This window comes from Bison bison, unplaced genomic scaffold (assembly GCF_000754665.1).
Source record: "Bison bison bison isolate TAMUID 2011002044 unplaced genomic scaffold, Bison_UMD1.0 scf7180017864362, whole genome shotgun sequence".
NCBI lineage: Eukaryota > Metazoa > Chordata > Mammalia > Artiodactyla > Bovidae > Bison > Bison bison.
The window spans coordinates 4,334,556-4,351,312 of NW_011494934.1; the positions used below are offsets into that span (position 1 = coordinate 4,334,556).

Consider the following 16,757-nt stretch of genomic DNA (forward strand, 5'->3'; position numbering starts at 1 on the left):
AAAAAATTAAAAAACTGAGCTTCCCCAATTTTTATGCCTGCCATAGGAGGAACTGGCTCCCAAGTCACCCAGCTCTGGCAGCCAATGGCATTCATCATTCACAAGTCCCCCAGAGCCACAGAAAAGGAAAGAAGCAGTTTTAAACGAACACCAAGCCCTTCCTGTGATAATCACCCTGGATTTAGCACAGGGGAAGCAAGCAAACATGCACGGCTCCCATTTCCTCCCTGAAACAGATTTGACTACAGACTTTTCCAGCTGCTGCTGCCCAAGGTTCAGAAATTTAGGAGCTCTGTGTCAGGAACTGGAGGCTGAGATAAATATGTGTTTCTTATTGTATCACAGTTACTTGCTACCTGTAACTTTCAAACGTGAAGGACAACTTCACTTTTGGAATTTCTTCCTCTGCCATTTTCACTGATGGCCCTCTCTACTGTTCTTAGAACTGCATTTGAATATTCAGTCGCCTCCAAATAAAAAGTGTAATTTTTTCTAAAGCCAAATCATATTAAAGTATTCTGACAAATACAGCATTTTGCTCCCTCACACTTCCCTTCTGTGCAGGCCCAGTTACCAAAAGCACTCCCTTTTAACTCTGCTCTTTCTTCTGGTATTTATTCTTGCCTTATTTCTAAATGATATATATCCTTTGAGCCGTCTGTTTCATATATTATTTACTGACTTCCTATTACTGCAATTAGAAATCTGAGGTTCTACAACACCCTTCCCTCTCAGTATGGTAACAACTATTACTGAATCAATATTCAGTGTTTACATTATGTATTCACAGCAGACCTATTTGCCCGAAATATGTTTACTTTCTGTTTTCCTGGAATTTAACGTCTTCTTTGTTTTTGTTTTTCTTTTTTTTAACTTGCATAATGTTCTTTGACATGATACCTAAAAAGTCAAGTTGTTTTAGATCTGTTTTGCATCCCTCATGATGAAATAAATGGCCTTGGCTCTTTGTGCTTGCCATCTCCAATGCAGAGTAAAAACTTCAAGATCAGAATGGCTTTTACTGTTGCCATGTGTTTTACATAAGAATCTGATGAAAACATAATTATTTAAAATACATTTATAAGTGGTGGTAAGGTTTCTAAGAAAGTTTTATTTTGAAAGAATTGACTATAGCCTTCAGTCAGTCAGTTCAATCACTCAGTCGTGTCCGACTCTTTGCGACCCCATGGAGTGCAGCATGCCAGGCCTCCGTGTCCATCACCAACTCCTGGAGCTTACTCAAACGCATGTCCATTGAGTCGATGATGCCATCCAACCATCTCATCCTCTGTCGTCCCCTTCAGCTGCCTTCAATCTCTCCCAGCATCGGGGTCTTTTCAATTGAGTCAGTTCTTCACATCAGGTGGAGATTGGATGGACTGGAGTTTCAGCTTCAACTTCAGTCCTTCCAATGAATATTCAGGACTGATTTCCTTTAGGATGGACTGGTTGGATCTCGTTGCAGTCCAAGGGACTCTCAAGAGTCTTCTCCAACACCAAACTTCAAAAGCATCAATTCTTCGGTGCTCAGCTTTCTTCACAGTCCAACTCTCACATCCATACATGACCACTGGAAAAACCAAAGCTTTGAGTAGATGGACCTTTGTTGGCAAAGTAATGTCTCTGCTTTTGAATATGCTGTTTAAGTTGGTCATAGCTTTTCTTCCAAGGAGTAAGCGTCTTTTAATTTCATGGCTGCAATCACCATCTGCAGTGATTTTGGAGCCCATTATTTCCATTGTTTCCCCATCTATTTGCCATGAAGTGATGGAACCAGATGCCATGATCTTCGTTTTCTGAATGTTGAGCTTTAAGCCAACTTTTTCACTCTCCTCTTACACTTTCTTCAAGAGGCTCTTTAGTTCCTCTTCACTTTCTGCCATAAGGATGGTGTCATCTGCATATCTGAGGTTATTGATATTTCTCCCGGCAATCTTGATTCCAGCTTGTGCTTCACCCAGTCCAGCGTTTCTCATGATGTACTCTGCATATAAGTTAAATAAGCAGGGTGACAATATACAGCCTTGACGTACTCCTTTTCCTATTTGGAACCAGTCTGTTGTTCCATGTCCAGTTCTAACTGTTGCTTCCTGACATGCATACAGATTTCTCAGGAGGCAGGTCAGGTGGCCTGGTGTTCCCATCTCTTTCAGAATTTTCCACAGTTTGTGGTGATAGTTTGGCATAGTCAATAAAGCAGAAGTAGATGTTTTTCTGGGACTGTCTTGTTTTTTCAATAACCCAATGGATGTTGGCAATTTGATCTCCAATTCCTCTGCCTCTTCTAGAACCAGTTTGAACATCTGGAAGTTCATGGTTCACATACTGCTGAAGCCTGGCTTGGAGAATTTTGAGCATTACTTTACTAGCGTGTCAGTGCAATTATGTAGTAGTTTGAGCATTCTTTGGCATTGCCTTTCTTTGGGATTGGAATGAAAATAGACCTTTTCCAGTCCTGTGGCCACTGCTGAGTTTTCCAAATTTGCTGGCGTATTGAGTGCAGCACTTTCACAGCATCATCTTTTAGGATTTGAAATAGCTCAACTGGAATTCCATCACCTCCACTAGCTTTGTTCATAGTAATGCTTCCCAAGGACCCCTTGGCTTCACGCTCTAGGATGTCTAGCTCTAGGTGAGTGATCACACCATTGTGATTATCTGGGTGGTGAAGATCTTTTTTGTTCAGTTCTTCTGTATATTCTTGCCACCTCTTCTTCATATCTTCTGCTTCTGTTAGGTCCATACCATTTCTGTCCTTTATTGTGCTCATCTTTGCATGAAATGTTCCCTTGGTATCTCTAATTTTCTTGAAGAGATCTCTAGTCTTTCCCATTCTATTGTTTTCCTCTATTTCTTTGCAATGATCACTGAGGAAGGCTTTCTTATCTCTCCTTGCTATTCCTTGGAACTCTGCATTCAAATGAGTATATCTTTCCTTTTCTCCTTTGCTTTTCGCTTGGCTTCTTTTCACAGCTTTTTGTGAGGCCTCCTCAGACAGCCATTTTGCTTTTTTGCATTTCTTTTTCTTGGGGATAGTCTTGATCCCTGTCTCCTGTACAATGTCACAAACCTCCATCCATGGTTCATCAGGCACTCTGTCTATCAGATCTAATCTCTCGAATCTCTTTGTCACTTCCACTGTATAATCATAAGGGATTTCATTTAGGTCATACCTGAATGATCTAGTGGTTTTCCCACTTTCTTAAGTCTGAATTTGGCAATAAGGAGTTCATGATACAAGTCAGCTCCTGGTCTTGTTTTTGCTGACTGTATAGAGCTTCTCCATCTTTGGCTGCAAAGAATATAATCAATCTGATTTCGGTGTTGACCATCCAGTGATGTCCCTGTGTAGAGTCTTCTCCTGTGTTGCTGGAAAAGGGTGTTTGCTATGACCAGTGAGTTCTCTTGGCAAAACTCTATTAGCCTTTGCCCTGCTTCATTCTGTACTCCAAGGCCAAATATGCCTGTTAGTCCAGGTGTTTCTGAACTTCCTACTTTTGCATTCCAGTCCCCTATAACGAAAAGGACATCTTTTTTGGGTGTTAGTTCTAGCAGGTCTTGTAGGTCTTCATAGAACTGTTCAACTTCAGCTTCTTCAGCATTACTGGTCAGAGCATAGACTTAGATTACCATGATATTGATTGGTTTGCCTTGGAAACGAACAGAGATCATTCTGTCATTTTTGAGATTGTATCCAAGTACTGCATTTCAGACACTTTCATTGACTATGATGGCTACTCCATTTCTTCTAAGGGATTCCTGCCCACAGTAGTAGATATCATGGTCATCTGAGTTAAATTCTCCCATTCCAGTCCATTTTAGTTTAATGATTCCTAAAATGTCAGTGTTCACTCTTGCCATCTCCTGTTTGACCACTTCCAATTTGCCTTGATTCATGGACCTAATGTTCCAGGTTCCTATGCAATATTGCTCTTAATAGCATCAGACTTTGATTCTATCACCAGTTACATCCACAACTGGGTGTTGTTTTTGCTTTGGCTCTATCTCTTCATTCTTTCTGGAGTTACTTCTCCACTGATCTCCAGAAGCATACTGAGCACCTACCAACCTGGGGAATTCATCTTTCAGTGTCCTATCTTTTTGCCTTTTCATACTGTTCATGGGGTTCTCAAGGCAAGAATACTGAAATGGTTTGCCATTCCCTTCTCCAGTGGACCACATTCTGTCAGACCTCTCCACCATGACCCATCCATCTTGGGTGGCCCTACACAGCATGGCTCATAGTTTCATTGAGTTAGACAAGGCTGTGGTCCATGTGCTCAGATTGGTTAGTTTTCTGTGATTGTGGTTTTCAGTCTGTTTGCCCTCTGATGGAGAAGGATAAGAGGCTTATAGAGCTTCCTGATGGGAGAGACTGACTGAGGGGAAAACTGGGTCTTGTTATGATGGGTGGGGCCAGGCTCAGTAAATCTTTAATCCAATTTTCTGTTGATGAGTGGAGCTGTGTTCCCTCCCTGCTATTTATGTGGTGCCAGTCTATGGTGGAGGTAATGAAGATAATGGGGATCTCCTTCAAAAGATCCCATGCATGTACTGCTACACTCACTGCCCCGAACCCTGCAGCTGGCCACCACCGACCCATGCCTCTGCTGGAGACTCCTGGACACTCACGGGCAAGTCTGGGGCAGTCTCTTGTGGGGTCACTGCTCCTTTCTCCTGGACTTTGTGTCCTGGTGCACACAAAGTTCTGTTTGTGTCCTCCAAGAGTCTGTTTCCCAGTCCTGTGTAAGTGCTGGCAGCTCTGTGGTGGGGTTAATGGAGACCTCCTCCAAAAGGGCTAATGCCATACCCAGGTCTGCTGCACCCAGAGCCCCTGCCCCTGTGGCAGTCCACTGCTGGCCTGTACCTCCACAGGAGATGCTCAGACACAGTTCTGTCTCAGTCTCTGTCGGTCTCTGACTATAGCCTTACTGGTTTCCATATCAAGCTGAGAGAATATAAGGAGTCTTTTCAAATCACACTTAGATAGGGATACTAAATTCAGCAAAGAGAAATACAACCAACTTAGTTTAAATTTCAGATAAAGAAATGATGATTTAGTGTAAGTATATTCCAGTGGGGACCCTGTCTTTCACCTACCAATGTACATTTAAATAGCCAACTGTTCTATCAGTGAAACCAACTTGGTTGGGTTTATTGTGAATGTGAATGATTAATGTTAAGAGGCTACAAAGGGGAAAAGAAAGTCATTTTTGTTGGCTGATAACATAATGCTGTAGGGCTTCCCTGGTGGCTCAGAGGATAAAGAGTCTGCCTGCAATGCAGGAGACCCGGGTTCGATCCTTGGGTTGGGAAGATCCCCTGGAGAAGGAAATGGCAATCCACTCCAGTATTCTGGCCTGGAGAATCCCATAGACAGAGGAGCCTGGCGGGCTACAGTCCATGGGGTCGCAAAGAGTCGGACACGACTAAGTGACTTCACTCACTCACTCAACGTAATGCTGCAGACTGTTTTAATCTGACTCAAGTCTGTATAGTAGAAAAGGTGTGAGTGAGTAGTGCAATGCTGACCCAGAGAAGAATGAAGACATATATCATTGGTCTTCTTCCCTGGCCCTGGTCACCTGGAGGGGTGCTGAGATCGCATCCCAGGAGCATGAATTCAAATGTGTTTCTCCATAACACCAAGAGGCCACTGATAGTACTCAAAGGGTTCAATTCACTCATCCCAGATCCCTCCACAGGTATTCTAGACAGCTCGGGCTGCTATATAGCAAAACATCATAGACTGGGTAACTTAAACAACAGAAATTTATTCCTCACAGTTCTGTAGGCTACAATGTCCAAAATCAAATTGTTGACTGATCTAGTTCCTGGTGAGGGTCTTTTTTCCAGTTAACACACAGACGCCTTCTTGCTGTATCTGCACATGGCAGAGAGAGATCATCTCTCATGTCTCTTCTTATTTATAAGGGCACTAATTCCATTCATGAGGGCTCCATCCTCATGACTTAATTACCTCCCAAAGACTGTTCCTTCAGATACTGTCACACTGGAGATGAGGGCTGTAACACATAAATTTTGGGAGGAGGCAAACATTCTGTCCATAGCAATGGAGATGTGAATAAAACTACAAGTGTATATCCAGAAAGATCTTAGATGTTAGGAAACTTCATTCTGATAGTAGACAAACCTAGGCATCCTCCAAGGGGGAAAGAAAGGGGGGAACTTCTTTGAAATCTGCTTACAATTCACCATAGACAGTTTTTATTTTAAGAAACTAATAAAAGTAATATGATTCCACCTTTCCGAGCTGTTTATCACTTGGAATTTCAGTTTGGGTGATTGCACTCTAGTAAATTAGCTGACTGAGAGTCCAAAGATTATATCTGCCTCCAGACAGTCCATTCATCATGCTTAGTGTTTGAATTTGAGCACAGCTTTCCCACATATTTGCCAAAACACCACCAAAGTAATCACAGAAAGCTCCCCGTTTTGATCTACCTAATGCCTTAAATATTGCCAGTGGCTGTGAAATTTAGGTTTATTGGAATATTTTAATAACCCACCAATCTCTTTATCTGAAAGCTTCATATAACCACTCTCTTAGTTCATAAATACTTATTGATTTTAATTTTTCACCAAAAAGGGAGTGGACTTCAGTAGTTCTATATGTACTTACTCAAGAGAGCAATGCAAAGTCGTAGTATTATCAAGATATAATCATGTAGGAATGAAAAAACCTTTAAATAGTATCAAATATTTACTTGCATGGCCAACACAAAGTTCAAATTATTTGTGTGTAACCCACACCCTCACACTTTCAATATTATTTTGCAAACAGGGAAAGTGTTCATTTAGATTATCCAATTTTGGAAAAACATGATTTAAATTTTGATTGGTAAAACTACCAAAATGTGATCATTGTGATCCCAAAAAAGCCAATTGCATAAAATTCAGGCTTGCATGATTGGAAAGTGAACAAAATTTCCAGGCCAAAAGTGCCCAACTAATTGGCTGAGAGTTCCAGATGGGTATGTGGGATCCAAGTCTATGCCAAAGCCATCTGTGGTGTGTACCACCTGCTGACCTAGTCATTTTTTTACCACCTGGTCCCTGTGTGTGCTGTGTCTCACTGGGCAGTAATTCCTAAAATTCTAGGCAATTGGTGCTCTTTTAGATGCACGTATCCACAAGTTTTGGACCTGAATAAAATGGTTATAGAGACCTAGCCTCTGTATCCCTAAGTGTGGATATAGGGCTGCCTGCCCTTTCTGTACCAATTTGTTTTTTGAAATATGATACGAAACATGGTAATTACTTCATTGTATATGTAAGTCAAACCATTATGCTGTACATCTTAAATTTATACAGTGAGGTATGTCAATTATATCTCAATAAAACTTGGAAAAAATCTAGAAATTAAAAAATAAGTAAAACCAAATATGATATTAAAATAATTAATTCAAATGCTATCTTTTCCAAGATTAATTTTAACTTTGGATTTTCTTTTTTGCCTTCTATTCTTTGTGGGGATGCTTGGACATAATGAATTGGTCTCAGGAGCTTCACCCACGGATGGTTGGTCTCCACCTGCTATGACCTCTACCTCCCTATCAGAAACTCTACCTTTTTTTACTGCATCAAGCGTCTTTCCTCAGACTGATCAAAGTGCCACAGACATAATGTCCATTGACCAGACAGTACTAATCCCACGGCTTACTGTCCCCACTGATGATTATTCTGCCATCAGCCCATTGGTTCCGGAAATTTCACACTTGCCTACATCTTCAGAAGACTGGTTGAGTACCAGCAGCCAAGATACAATGGAATACTTAGATGGAGTGGATCTCACTAAGACTCCTACCTCCTCTGAGGTCCCAGGATTCAGTGGGTATGTTTCCAGCCTGGATTATTTCCTGGAGAACATCACTCCTGACCCAGGTTTGCGCTACATCACCACCAGCGCCATGACTGTCGCTGCCAGGGGCCGAGAGTTGGTGGTGTTCTTCAGTTTGCGTGTGGCCAATGTGCCCTTCTCCACTGACCTGTTTAACAAGAGCTCGCTTGAATATCAAGCTCTGGAGCAGCGATTCACACAACTGGTGAGTGGACACTGCTTACAACTCTGTGTGTCTCCTTTCTTTTTTGTTGTTACTTTATAATGTAATCACTGCTGTCTTGAGCAATGCAATTCGGAAGAGACAAGCTTCTGAGATATCTGTTGCTGATAGCATTCAACTGGAGTGTTGAGATGGATTTGGATCCAACAGGCAAGAATTCTATGGTAGATGCACGAGGCGGCCACTCAGCTATCTGGGAACAAACTTATTTCTAAGACCTTTTCATCATAGTTCCTCTAGATTTCGTTTTCCTGGGAATAATACATAACCACTCAAGAACTGAACTTGGAATTTATAAATAATATGAGCAGACTTTTCCTAAGTTCATTCTGTTTTCCAGCCATCTGACAAAAGGGTTCAAGGCTAGAAAAGTCCAGAAGAGATGAGGTCAAGTGTTCAGGTATAAGAAATCTTTTTTTTTTTTTTTTAGTTCCTTTTATGTTCTTGTAAAACAAACCAACAAAAAAATAAAATGACAAAATGGCTCAGCATTCCAACCACTAACAAAGAAAGTGAGATCATCATCAAAAAGCATATAACTCTGATTACAAAACATCCCCCCAAATCACATATTTATTTTGTTTCTTCATGTACTTTTGTAGAAATACATACGATATGAAAACTGCTAACCTATGAACCTCTCACAGGCATGGATAATTAAATTCAAGTACACAATGCCCATCACAAAGATTATAGAATTTCTGAAAATAAGAAAAAAATATTTGTAAGCTCCATGTAAGTTAAATCACTATGCAAATTAAAACCACATTAAAACCAATTCTTCAAGTGAACTTTAAATAAGACTTTGTGCTATACCCACCTCCCCCAAGTGAGGTGAGTTGATGTTGGGACAATCTCAAGGAACAGAGTCCCAGGGTACCAAGTCCAGGTGTATTAACTAGGATACATCTAGGCTGCCATAATGAAGAAATCAAGAATACAGTAACTTAAATAGAATATGAGTTTATTTTCTTTTACTGGGTGGGTGGGACAACTCTGCTCTACAGAGTCATCCACGGACTCACATTCCCTCCATCTTATAACTCTGCCAACCCCAGGGGTGTTTCCTCACTCTCACATCCAAAGCTGGATCACTGGTACATCATTCTATTTATTTGTTTATTTTAATTGGAGGACATTTATTTTACAATATTGTGATGGTTTCTCCCATATATCAACATGAATCAGCCATAGGTACACACGTGTCCCCCCAATCCTGAACCCTCCTCCCACAACCCTCCCCATACCACCCCTCCAGGCTTTTCCAGAGCACCAGCTTTGGGTGCCCTGCTTCATGCACTGAACTGGCCCTGGTCATCTATTTTACATATGGCAATGTACATGTTTTGATGCGATTCTCTCAAATCATCCTACATTGTCCTCCCACTGAGTCTGAAAGTCTGTTCTTCATGTTCGTGTCTCCTTTGATGTGCTGCATGCAGAATCATTGTAACTGATACATCTCTGTTTCTATTTCCCTTCTCTGTGAGAAGGGGAAAGTGAGGAACCCCCCATGGCAAGCAATATCCTAAGCAAGTGATGCCAAAGTTGCCCACACCTCTTTCGCTCATATCCGATTGGTGGGAATTGGTCATGTGGCCACACCGTGCTGCAAAGGAGGGTGGGAAATGTGGGCTGTAGCAAGGCAGCCTCTTAGCCATGAAGAAGAGGAGAATGGATTTGGGGAAAGGGAGCAACTAGTTGTCTGCACATGAAGTGAGGACAGGGAATTCCCACTAGAGGGCAAAGCAATGTTAAGACACAAAGACTGAGTCTAGTCAAAGTACATGGGAGAAAATAGGAGAGAGTAATTCCACACTCTGTATACAATTTCATTTTATTTTCATAATAACCTGGAGGGGGCGGTTAACTGGAGGTGGTACCAACATGTGGGTTTGGGTCAGAGTCTGGTGGGGTGGAGATGGGACAAAGGGAAAGCAGGTCTGGGCCAAGCCTGGGAGATAATAGTTTGTATCTGTGTCCTCTCTGGGTTTGTGGGTGTCAGTTCATGAAGGAGAGGTCCCACTTTCAGAGCCAGGAACAAAGCAGACATCACTGAGTTTCAGACATTCCTGAAAAGTGATCTGCAGGATGGCTGTGGGGAATTCTCTGGCAGTTCAGTGTTTAAGGCTCTGTGCTTCCAGGGTTCAGATCCCTAGTCAGCAAACTAAGTTCCCATGTGTCATGGGGCATGGCCAAAAAAAAGGCTGGTTGTGGGTCTCAAGAGGCAGATGAAGGAATGTGAAGCACAACTCCCTGAAGCATCCTTTCAAGATACTTAAATTCTAGCTTGAAAAAGGTCCTTAGGGAGCCATTTTTTTTCTCCCTCACAATTCAAATAGGAGCACTGAGGTACAACTTAGTAGGTTATGTGGATTGATGAAGTCACATGTCTGGTTAGCAGCAATCTGAGGACTGACACCTAGTTTCCTGAGGACCAAGTTCTTCACAGTTTCCACTGCAGGGAATTTGTGTTGACATGAAACCCCCTGAACAGACCAATGAGCCCATGTTTATGCTGTTGTTTATTTCAATAGGTCATTTCAAATTGGTTGCTTCCAAACAGATGTTCCATTTACCAGGCATAGGTCAATCTGCTACTGCTCAGTTTGGAACATGTTTTTATTTACTTGGATTTTTTTTTTTTTAATAACTGAACCTGGCATCCCTGCTTGGCTCACAGTGTTGACCAGGATTTCTTTTTCAATCCTCTGTTCTCGCAATTCATCATGAAGAAAATCACTGCCCATCCATCTCAATACACAGAAAAGTGGAAATATGGGACATAATCACTGCAAACAGATCATTAAGTAGTGGTGTTCTGGTTTCACATTAAGTCCAAACACAAATATAAAAAAGGAACTGAAATTTATGCCTCAGATAATGAAATGTGAGTATAAATGGAATTAGCAGCAGCTGAGCACTTGCAACACCATTAAGGGTAAACCGTCTTTTGTTTTTGCAGCTGGTTCCATATCTGCGATCCAATCTTACGGGTTTTAAGCAACTTGAGATACTTAACTTCAGAAATGGGAGCGTGATTGTGAATAGCAAAGTGAGGTTTGCTAAATCAGTGCCATATAACCTCACCAAGGCTGTGCGAGGTGTCTTGGAGGATTTTCGTTCCACAGCAGCCCAACAACTTGATCTGGAAATAGATAGCTACTCTCTCGACGTTGAACCAGGTAAAAGAATCCAACCCAGAAAATTGTGGGAGTGTTTTTGGTTTTGCTTGTTTGTTTAAGCATGCAGCTCAAGTTTGAGGCAACGAAAATCAACTTATAATGGCATTTAGCAAAATAATTTTTTGGAAGCTATGAATCAATATAGAAGAAAGGTAGGGCCCTAAGACATTCAAGTTAAGGTTTTCCTTCATTAAAAACCAAAGAGCAAGCATATCTCTTGCTTCACAATCTGGCACTTTAGTTTCGTCACAGAACAAAACTTTTGCTATGCCTAAGAGATTTTTCTTTTTTTAATGTAACCCACACCTAAGCTAACTTACATCCTTCCAGAAGTCAAAAGCACTTTATCAGTCAGCAGCAACCACCTAAGAAACCTCCCAGTCCTGGTTAACTATGGTCATCACCTCTTCATAGCATAATTCAGGATGAAACTGAGACAACGTCCCAGGGAAAGAAAAATAATCATTAGACCAAAACTCCAACTTCGAAAAAACCCACTTCACCATCACCCAATAGGAGAATCATGTCCCTTTCTATATGTATACCCTAGATCAGCTTCTGTGTGTGCTGCTGCTGCTGCTGAGTCGCTTCAGTCGTGTCGGACTCTGTGCGACCCCACAGACAGCAGCCTACCAGGTTTCCCGTCCCTGGGATTCTCCAGGCAAGAACACTGGAGTGGGTTGCCATTTCCTTCACCAGTGCATGAAAGTGAAAAGTGAAAGTGAAGTTGCTCAGTTGTGTCTGACTCTAGCAACCCCATGGACTGCAGCCCAACAGGCTCCTCCATCCATGGGATTTTCCAGGCAAGAGTACTGGACTTGGGTGCCATTGCCTTCTCCATCTATGTGTGCAGGTTAAAACAAAGTAGAGTTAGATGTGAAAAAAAAAAAAATTAAAGATACAGGGGCTTAGCCTGAAGCTACATAATAGAAAGCAAACATTTGTTCTGATAATAAAGCACAGTGTACTGTACCAGTGTAAGAAGCTATGCCCAAATTGGGAACTGTTTCCACCATTAGCTTCAAAATTCTGTTTTCTAACCAACCGAAGGAAATTTTTTAATTCCCCACACTGCAAGTGGGCAAGGCTCCAAATCCACTGGCAAAGCGACCTTCGAGGCAGGTTCAAAACAAAGCTTCCTAATTGGCCATGAATTAGTGAAGTGGATCTGTAACATCCTCCCTAGATTTTCCCAGACTAACAAAGAAGGCAGAGAGAAAGGCCTTGGGCAAAATGCAAACAAAAAGCCTCTGTTGGGAGACACTTATCTTTGACAGAGCAGAACTTTGAGCAACTTTAAGAAAATTGCCTCCTACCTTAGTAAATAGGATTATTAAAAAGACAGAAAGCCCTGAAGGTGCTGAGCCCTGAAGCACTTACCTTTGAACACAAGCAGCTAAGCAAACCCTCTGGACCCCCTAGGAAATCAAAGACCTCCTAAACACTAGTAAGATACCTCCTCTTCCCCTGAAAACTTCCAGGGGGTCCTTGCCAGTTGAAATCAGGAAGACCAATTTTTTCCAGTCAATTGAAAACAGAAACATATATAGAGAGAACTTGGCATAAGAGAGGCAAGGGCCCAATCCTCTCCCTTCCTTTCTCCCCTGCGGAGCTGACAGACAACAGAGAGACTCATCCAACAATAGGAGAAGATCAAACGAGGAGCCCAGTTGAGGCAGGGGAAAACTGGGCACCTCTTAGAAAGAGGGCAGGAAGCTGGTGATGCATTTGCCAGTGATGCTCAAGAGACCCTAGTGATGCTGGAAGGAAGCATTGCACAAAGTCACGACTCTGTAAGACCATGGTCCTGAATCTGTATGCTGCTGATGCTGAAAACTCAGTCTTTGTGCATGCGTGCCAAATGAAATCTCGGAGACAGAACTTTGGGGAAAGTAGAAAAGAATAATGTTACTGCAAAGGGGGCCAGCAGTCGCATGCCTCTCAAAACTGTGTCCCAATCCAGAGTTGGGGGCAGGATTTGGTGAGGAGTTTTATAGCAATCGTTCAAGGGCAGGGTTGCTGATAAGGATTGGGTTGTACCAGGCCTACATTCCTTTATTCTGGCTTTAAGAGGTCCCCTGATAAGCTTCTGGAGTTTCTTTCATCTGTCCTCAGGTGCTCTCTAGATGAGCTTCTTGAGGTTATCATTCTCTGATCTTCTCTGGAAGGAAGAATGCTGACATCTTCCATTTGTTTTGGGTTTTAGCTCTGCAGAAGAGCTCAAAGACACAGTTCTGTGTATCCCTTGAGGCAGAACCAGGACCCTGCCCCGAGGCTGCACCCTTGCTTCCTGACTGCTCCTCCCTTGTCTCAGCATCCTCTGCCTCCCCTGATTAGGACTGTTTAAACCTGCCCTTTGAAACTCAGGGAACGTCATGCTGGCTGGAGTCTGTTCCCTACAAACGAGAAACAGCGGACACAGAAATGCTTCCATAGCCAGGAGCTCCACAGTGTCCTGCTTGGTTTCACTAACAGCAACACTCCATCTCCACAACTGGAAAAATGGATATAGTGACAGTTGCGAGGATCAATCAAAATTATATTTACAACACTTAGCGTAACATTTGATACACAGTAGTTGACTAACAAATGTTACTGGTTAATATGATAGCATCGTCATTAGTAAATGAGCTAATACTTTGTGATATGAACAGGGTACCAGTGGGAACAATGAAAAGTACCAGGACAAGGTATTTGCGTGGAGGGTCCACTGAAATTATTTCACTAATTTCTCATGACCAGTTCTGCTGTGTAGCCTTTCCTCTAAGAAGCCAAGAGCAAGAGAAATGAGACAGTGCTAACATGGGTTTCAGTCCCTGCATGCTTGCTATGTCACTTCAGTCATGTCCGATTCTTTTGCAACCCTATGGTTGCATGGAATTCTCCAGGCAAGAATACTGGAGTAGGTTGCCATGCCCTCCTCCAGGGGATCTTCCTGACCCAGGCACTGAACCCGCATCTCTTATGTCTTCTGCACTGGCATGCAGGTTCTTTACTGCTAGTGCCACCTGGTCCTTACTGAAGCCAAATTTATACTGATTACTTAATGGCAGAACAGTAGCGGAAGCTAGAGAGCATTGGGCAGCCTGGGACATTATCTTACTCTACGCCTGGCTAGACAGTTGGAAAATTCAGAAGCTCTGAATTTTTGATACATTGGAGACTCATTGAATAATTGAATGAATGGACAGATGGATAGATGGACAAGGTCTGCCAAGAATGACTACTGTGAGCCAGCCAGGACATAAGTACTGCCTAAACCAGTGGGTTGGAAGACAGCAGATTTGGAAAGCCAAAAATTATTTTATAAAAGTTAAAAATAAATAACAAAGAACTTTATGAACTACATAAATCAAAGTGGATAAATCCAGTATTCAGAAGGGATCTTATTTATAGTGAGAAGCCACTGTGCCATCTACCCCCAGAAATGCTCCTTCCATTCGACAGGGAGCTGGACAAGGTGGGAGAAGCCTGGGCTTCCTCCTACCTCGCTGGTTTAGTCATTTCACAGAAAGCAAAGTGAAGAGTCACCCATGTAACCAGCAACTGGTTGAGATTCATTAAACCATGACCATCTTCTACACACGTGTAATCCAAAACAATCACCGTTCATTCACCACAGTTATAAACTGTAAAAATGTGAAAGTCCCTGCCCAAAGGAACATGCCCAATGGCCAAGGATGATCACCTTACAACAATGCTGGGATCAAAGCTATTCCTTTTTCCTTCAAAGACCTTCTAATGAGCACTTTCTGATATGCTTGATTTTATGGTTCATTCATTCAGTCTTGTCTGACACTTTGTGACCCCATGAACTGCAGCAGGCCAGGCTTCACCATCTCCCAGAGTCCGTTCAAACTCATGTCTATTGAGTTGATGATGCCATCCAACCATCTCATCCTCTGTTGTCCCCTTCTCCTCCTGCCTTCAATCTTTCCCAGCATCAGGGTCTTTTCAAATGAGTCAGTTCTTCCAATCAGGTGGCCAAAGAATTGGAGTTTCAACTTCAGCATCAGTCCTTCCAATGAATATTAAGGACTGATCTCCTTTAGGATGGACTGATTGGATCTCCTTGCAGTCCAAGGGACTCTCAAGAGTCTTTTCCAACACCACAAGACAGACGGGTCATGGTGGAGAGGTCTGACAGAATGTGGTCCACTGGAGAACGGAATGGCAAACCACTTCAGTATTCTTGCCTTGAGAACGCCATGGACAGTATGAAAAATGCTTCTGCAGAGTTCATTAATTTCATACTTCTATGAATTTATTCATTTTATAAAACTTCTTGAACTTGAAATGTAAAATGTTGTTCTTAAAACAAAAAGAACACCTGTATACTTATTGTACAGTAAAGTGTACTATAAATAGTGTCAGTTCTCCTATACAATTTTAGTTTGGAGAAATATGCACAAAATTAGTATTTTGATTATAGAAGAAATGGGCTTCTGGGTTTTAAAACAAATTAAGGGAAAATATGCACATGATTTTCAATAGTTTTCTTCCTATTTTTTTTTTTTTTAATCTAGAAGATCACAGGTATTTTGCTCCCAGTTTTTCAGCATGACTAGCTGATCCAGATTTCCTGCTTGTGGTGGTGTATTTGAGTGTAAGCTGTCATGGTGATTGACAGACAAGCTGATTAAAATGTCTTCCTCGTAGAGTAAACCAATGCAACCACCTGATTGTGCTGCCTCTCAGCTCCCTGGACCTGTAGTGAAGATAATTACTTCAGCTTCCTAGACAACAAGGACTCAAATTCTAATTTACACAGCCTCTGGCTGTGTAGCTGGTATGGTCTCTTCCAGTGTCTAAGGCTTGGCTGATTCTCAGCAGTGCCCATCCCCCAGCACATAGTAAGGGAGATCACAGATCAGGACACTGCTAATCAAAATACCAAGTAATACCTAAAGGTCATTTTAGCCAATACATGAAGCCTCCCTGATTCAGACTGGATCTTGCAAGTATTTCCTTGAACTCATTGATGAAAACTCTCCTTGAAAGAGAGTTAAAAGGGGAAATCTTGAGGGAGATAAAGGACAGCTGCTGGAAATACCAAACACCAGGAATACATACCTAGCTTTGTCTCTGGGAAAGAATCTCAAGAATCTTCCCTTGGAAAATGGAGATGGTATCCTACCATTTCAAAGTTTTTCCAACCAGGATGGCCAAATATAGCAAAACTGAGTTACTGGATGTCTTACCCCTTTGCCCTTTTCTCATCACTTTCTTGGGAGAAACAGGCGATTTGAACTAGATCTCCAAAACACTGGAGGATCTCCCACCTCAAATCCAGTGTTCCGCAGCCCGGGAGCTGCTGGCTTTACCACCCATGCCTCCCACAGCCCTTATCAAAGAATAGTCTCCATGTGTGAAAAACATACCAGTCAATCAGGTAGATAGTGGTCGTAGTCACTAAGTCATGTCTGACGCTTGCATCCAATGGACTGTAGCCCGTCAGGCTCCTCTGTCCATGGAATTCCCCAGGCAA

At 42.2% G+C, this 16,757-nt stretch overlaps 1 protein-coding gene across 1 annotated transcript in view; it reads left to right on the forward strand.

The window, feature by feature from the left end:
* IMPG1 (interphotoreceptor matrix proteoglycan 1) overlaps positions 1-16,757 on the forward strand; it is a 157,049-nt gene that overhangs the window by 114,557 nt on the left and 25,735 nt on the right. The window contains 4 exon segments of the mRNA XM_010855251.1: positions 7,525-7,843; positions 7,845-7,873; positions 7,876-8,066; positions 11,050-11,269. Coding sequence (XP_010853553.1) covers positions 7,525-7,843; positions 7,845-7,873; positions 7,876-8,066; positions 11,050-11,269 — 759 coding nt within the window.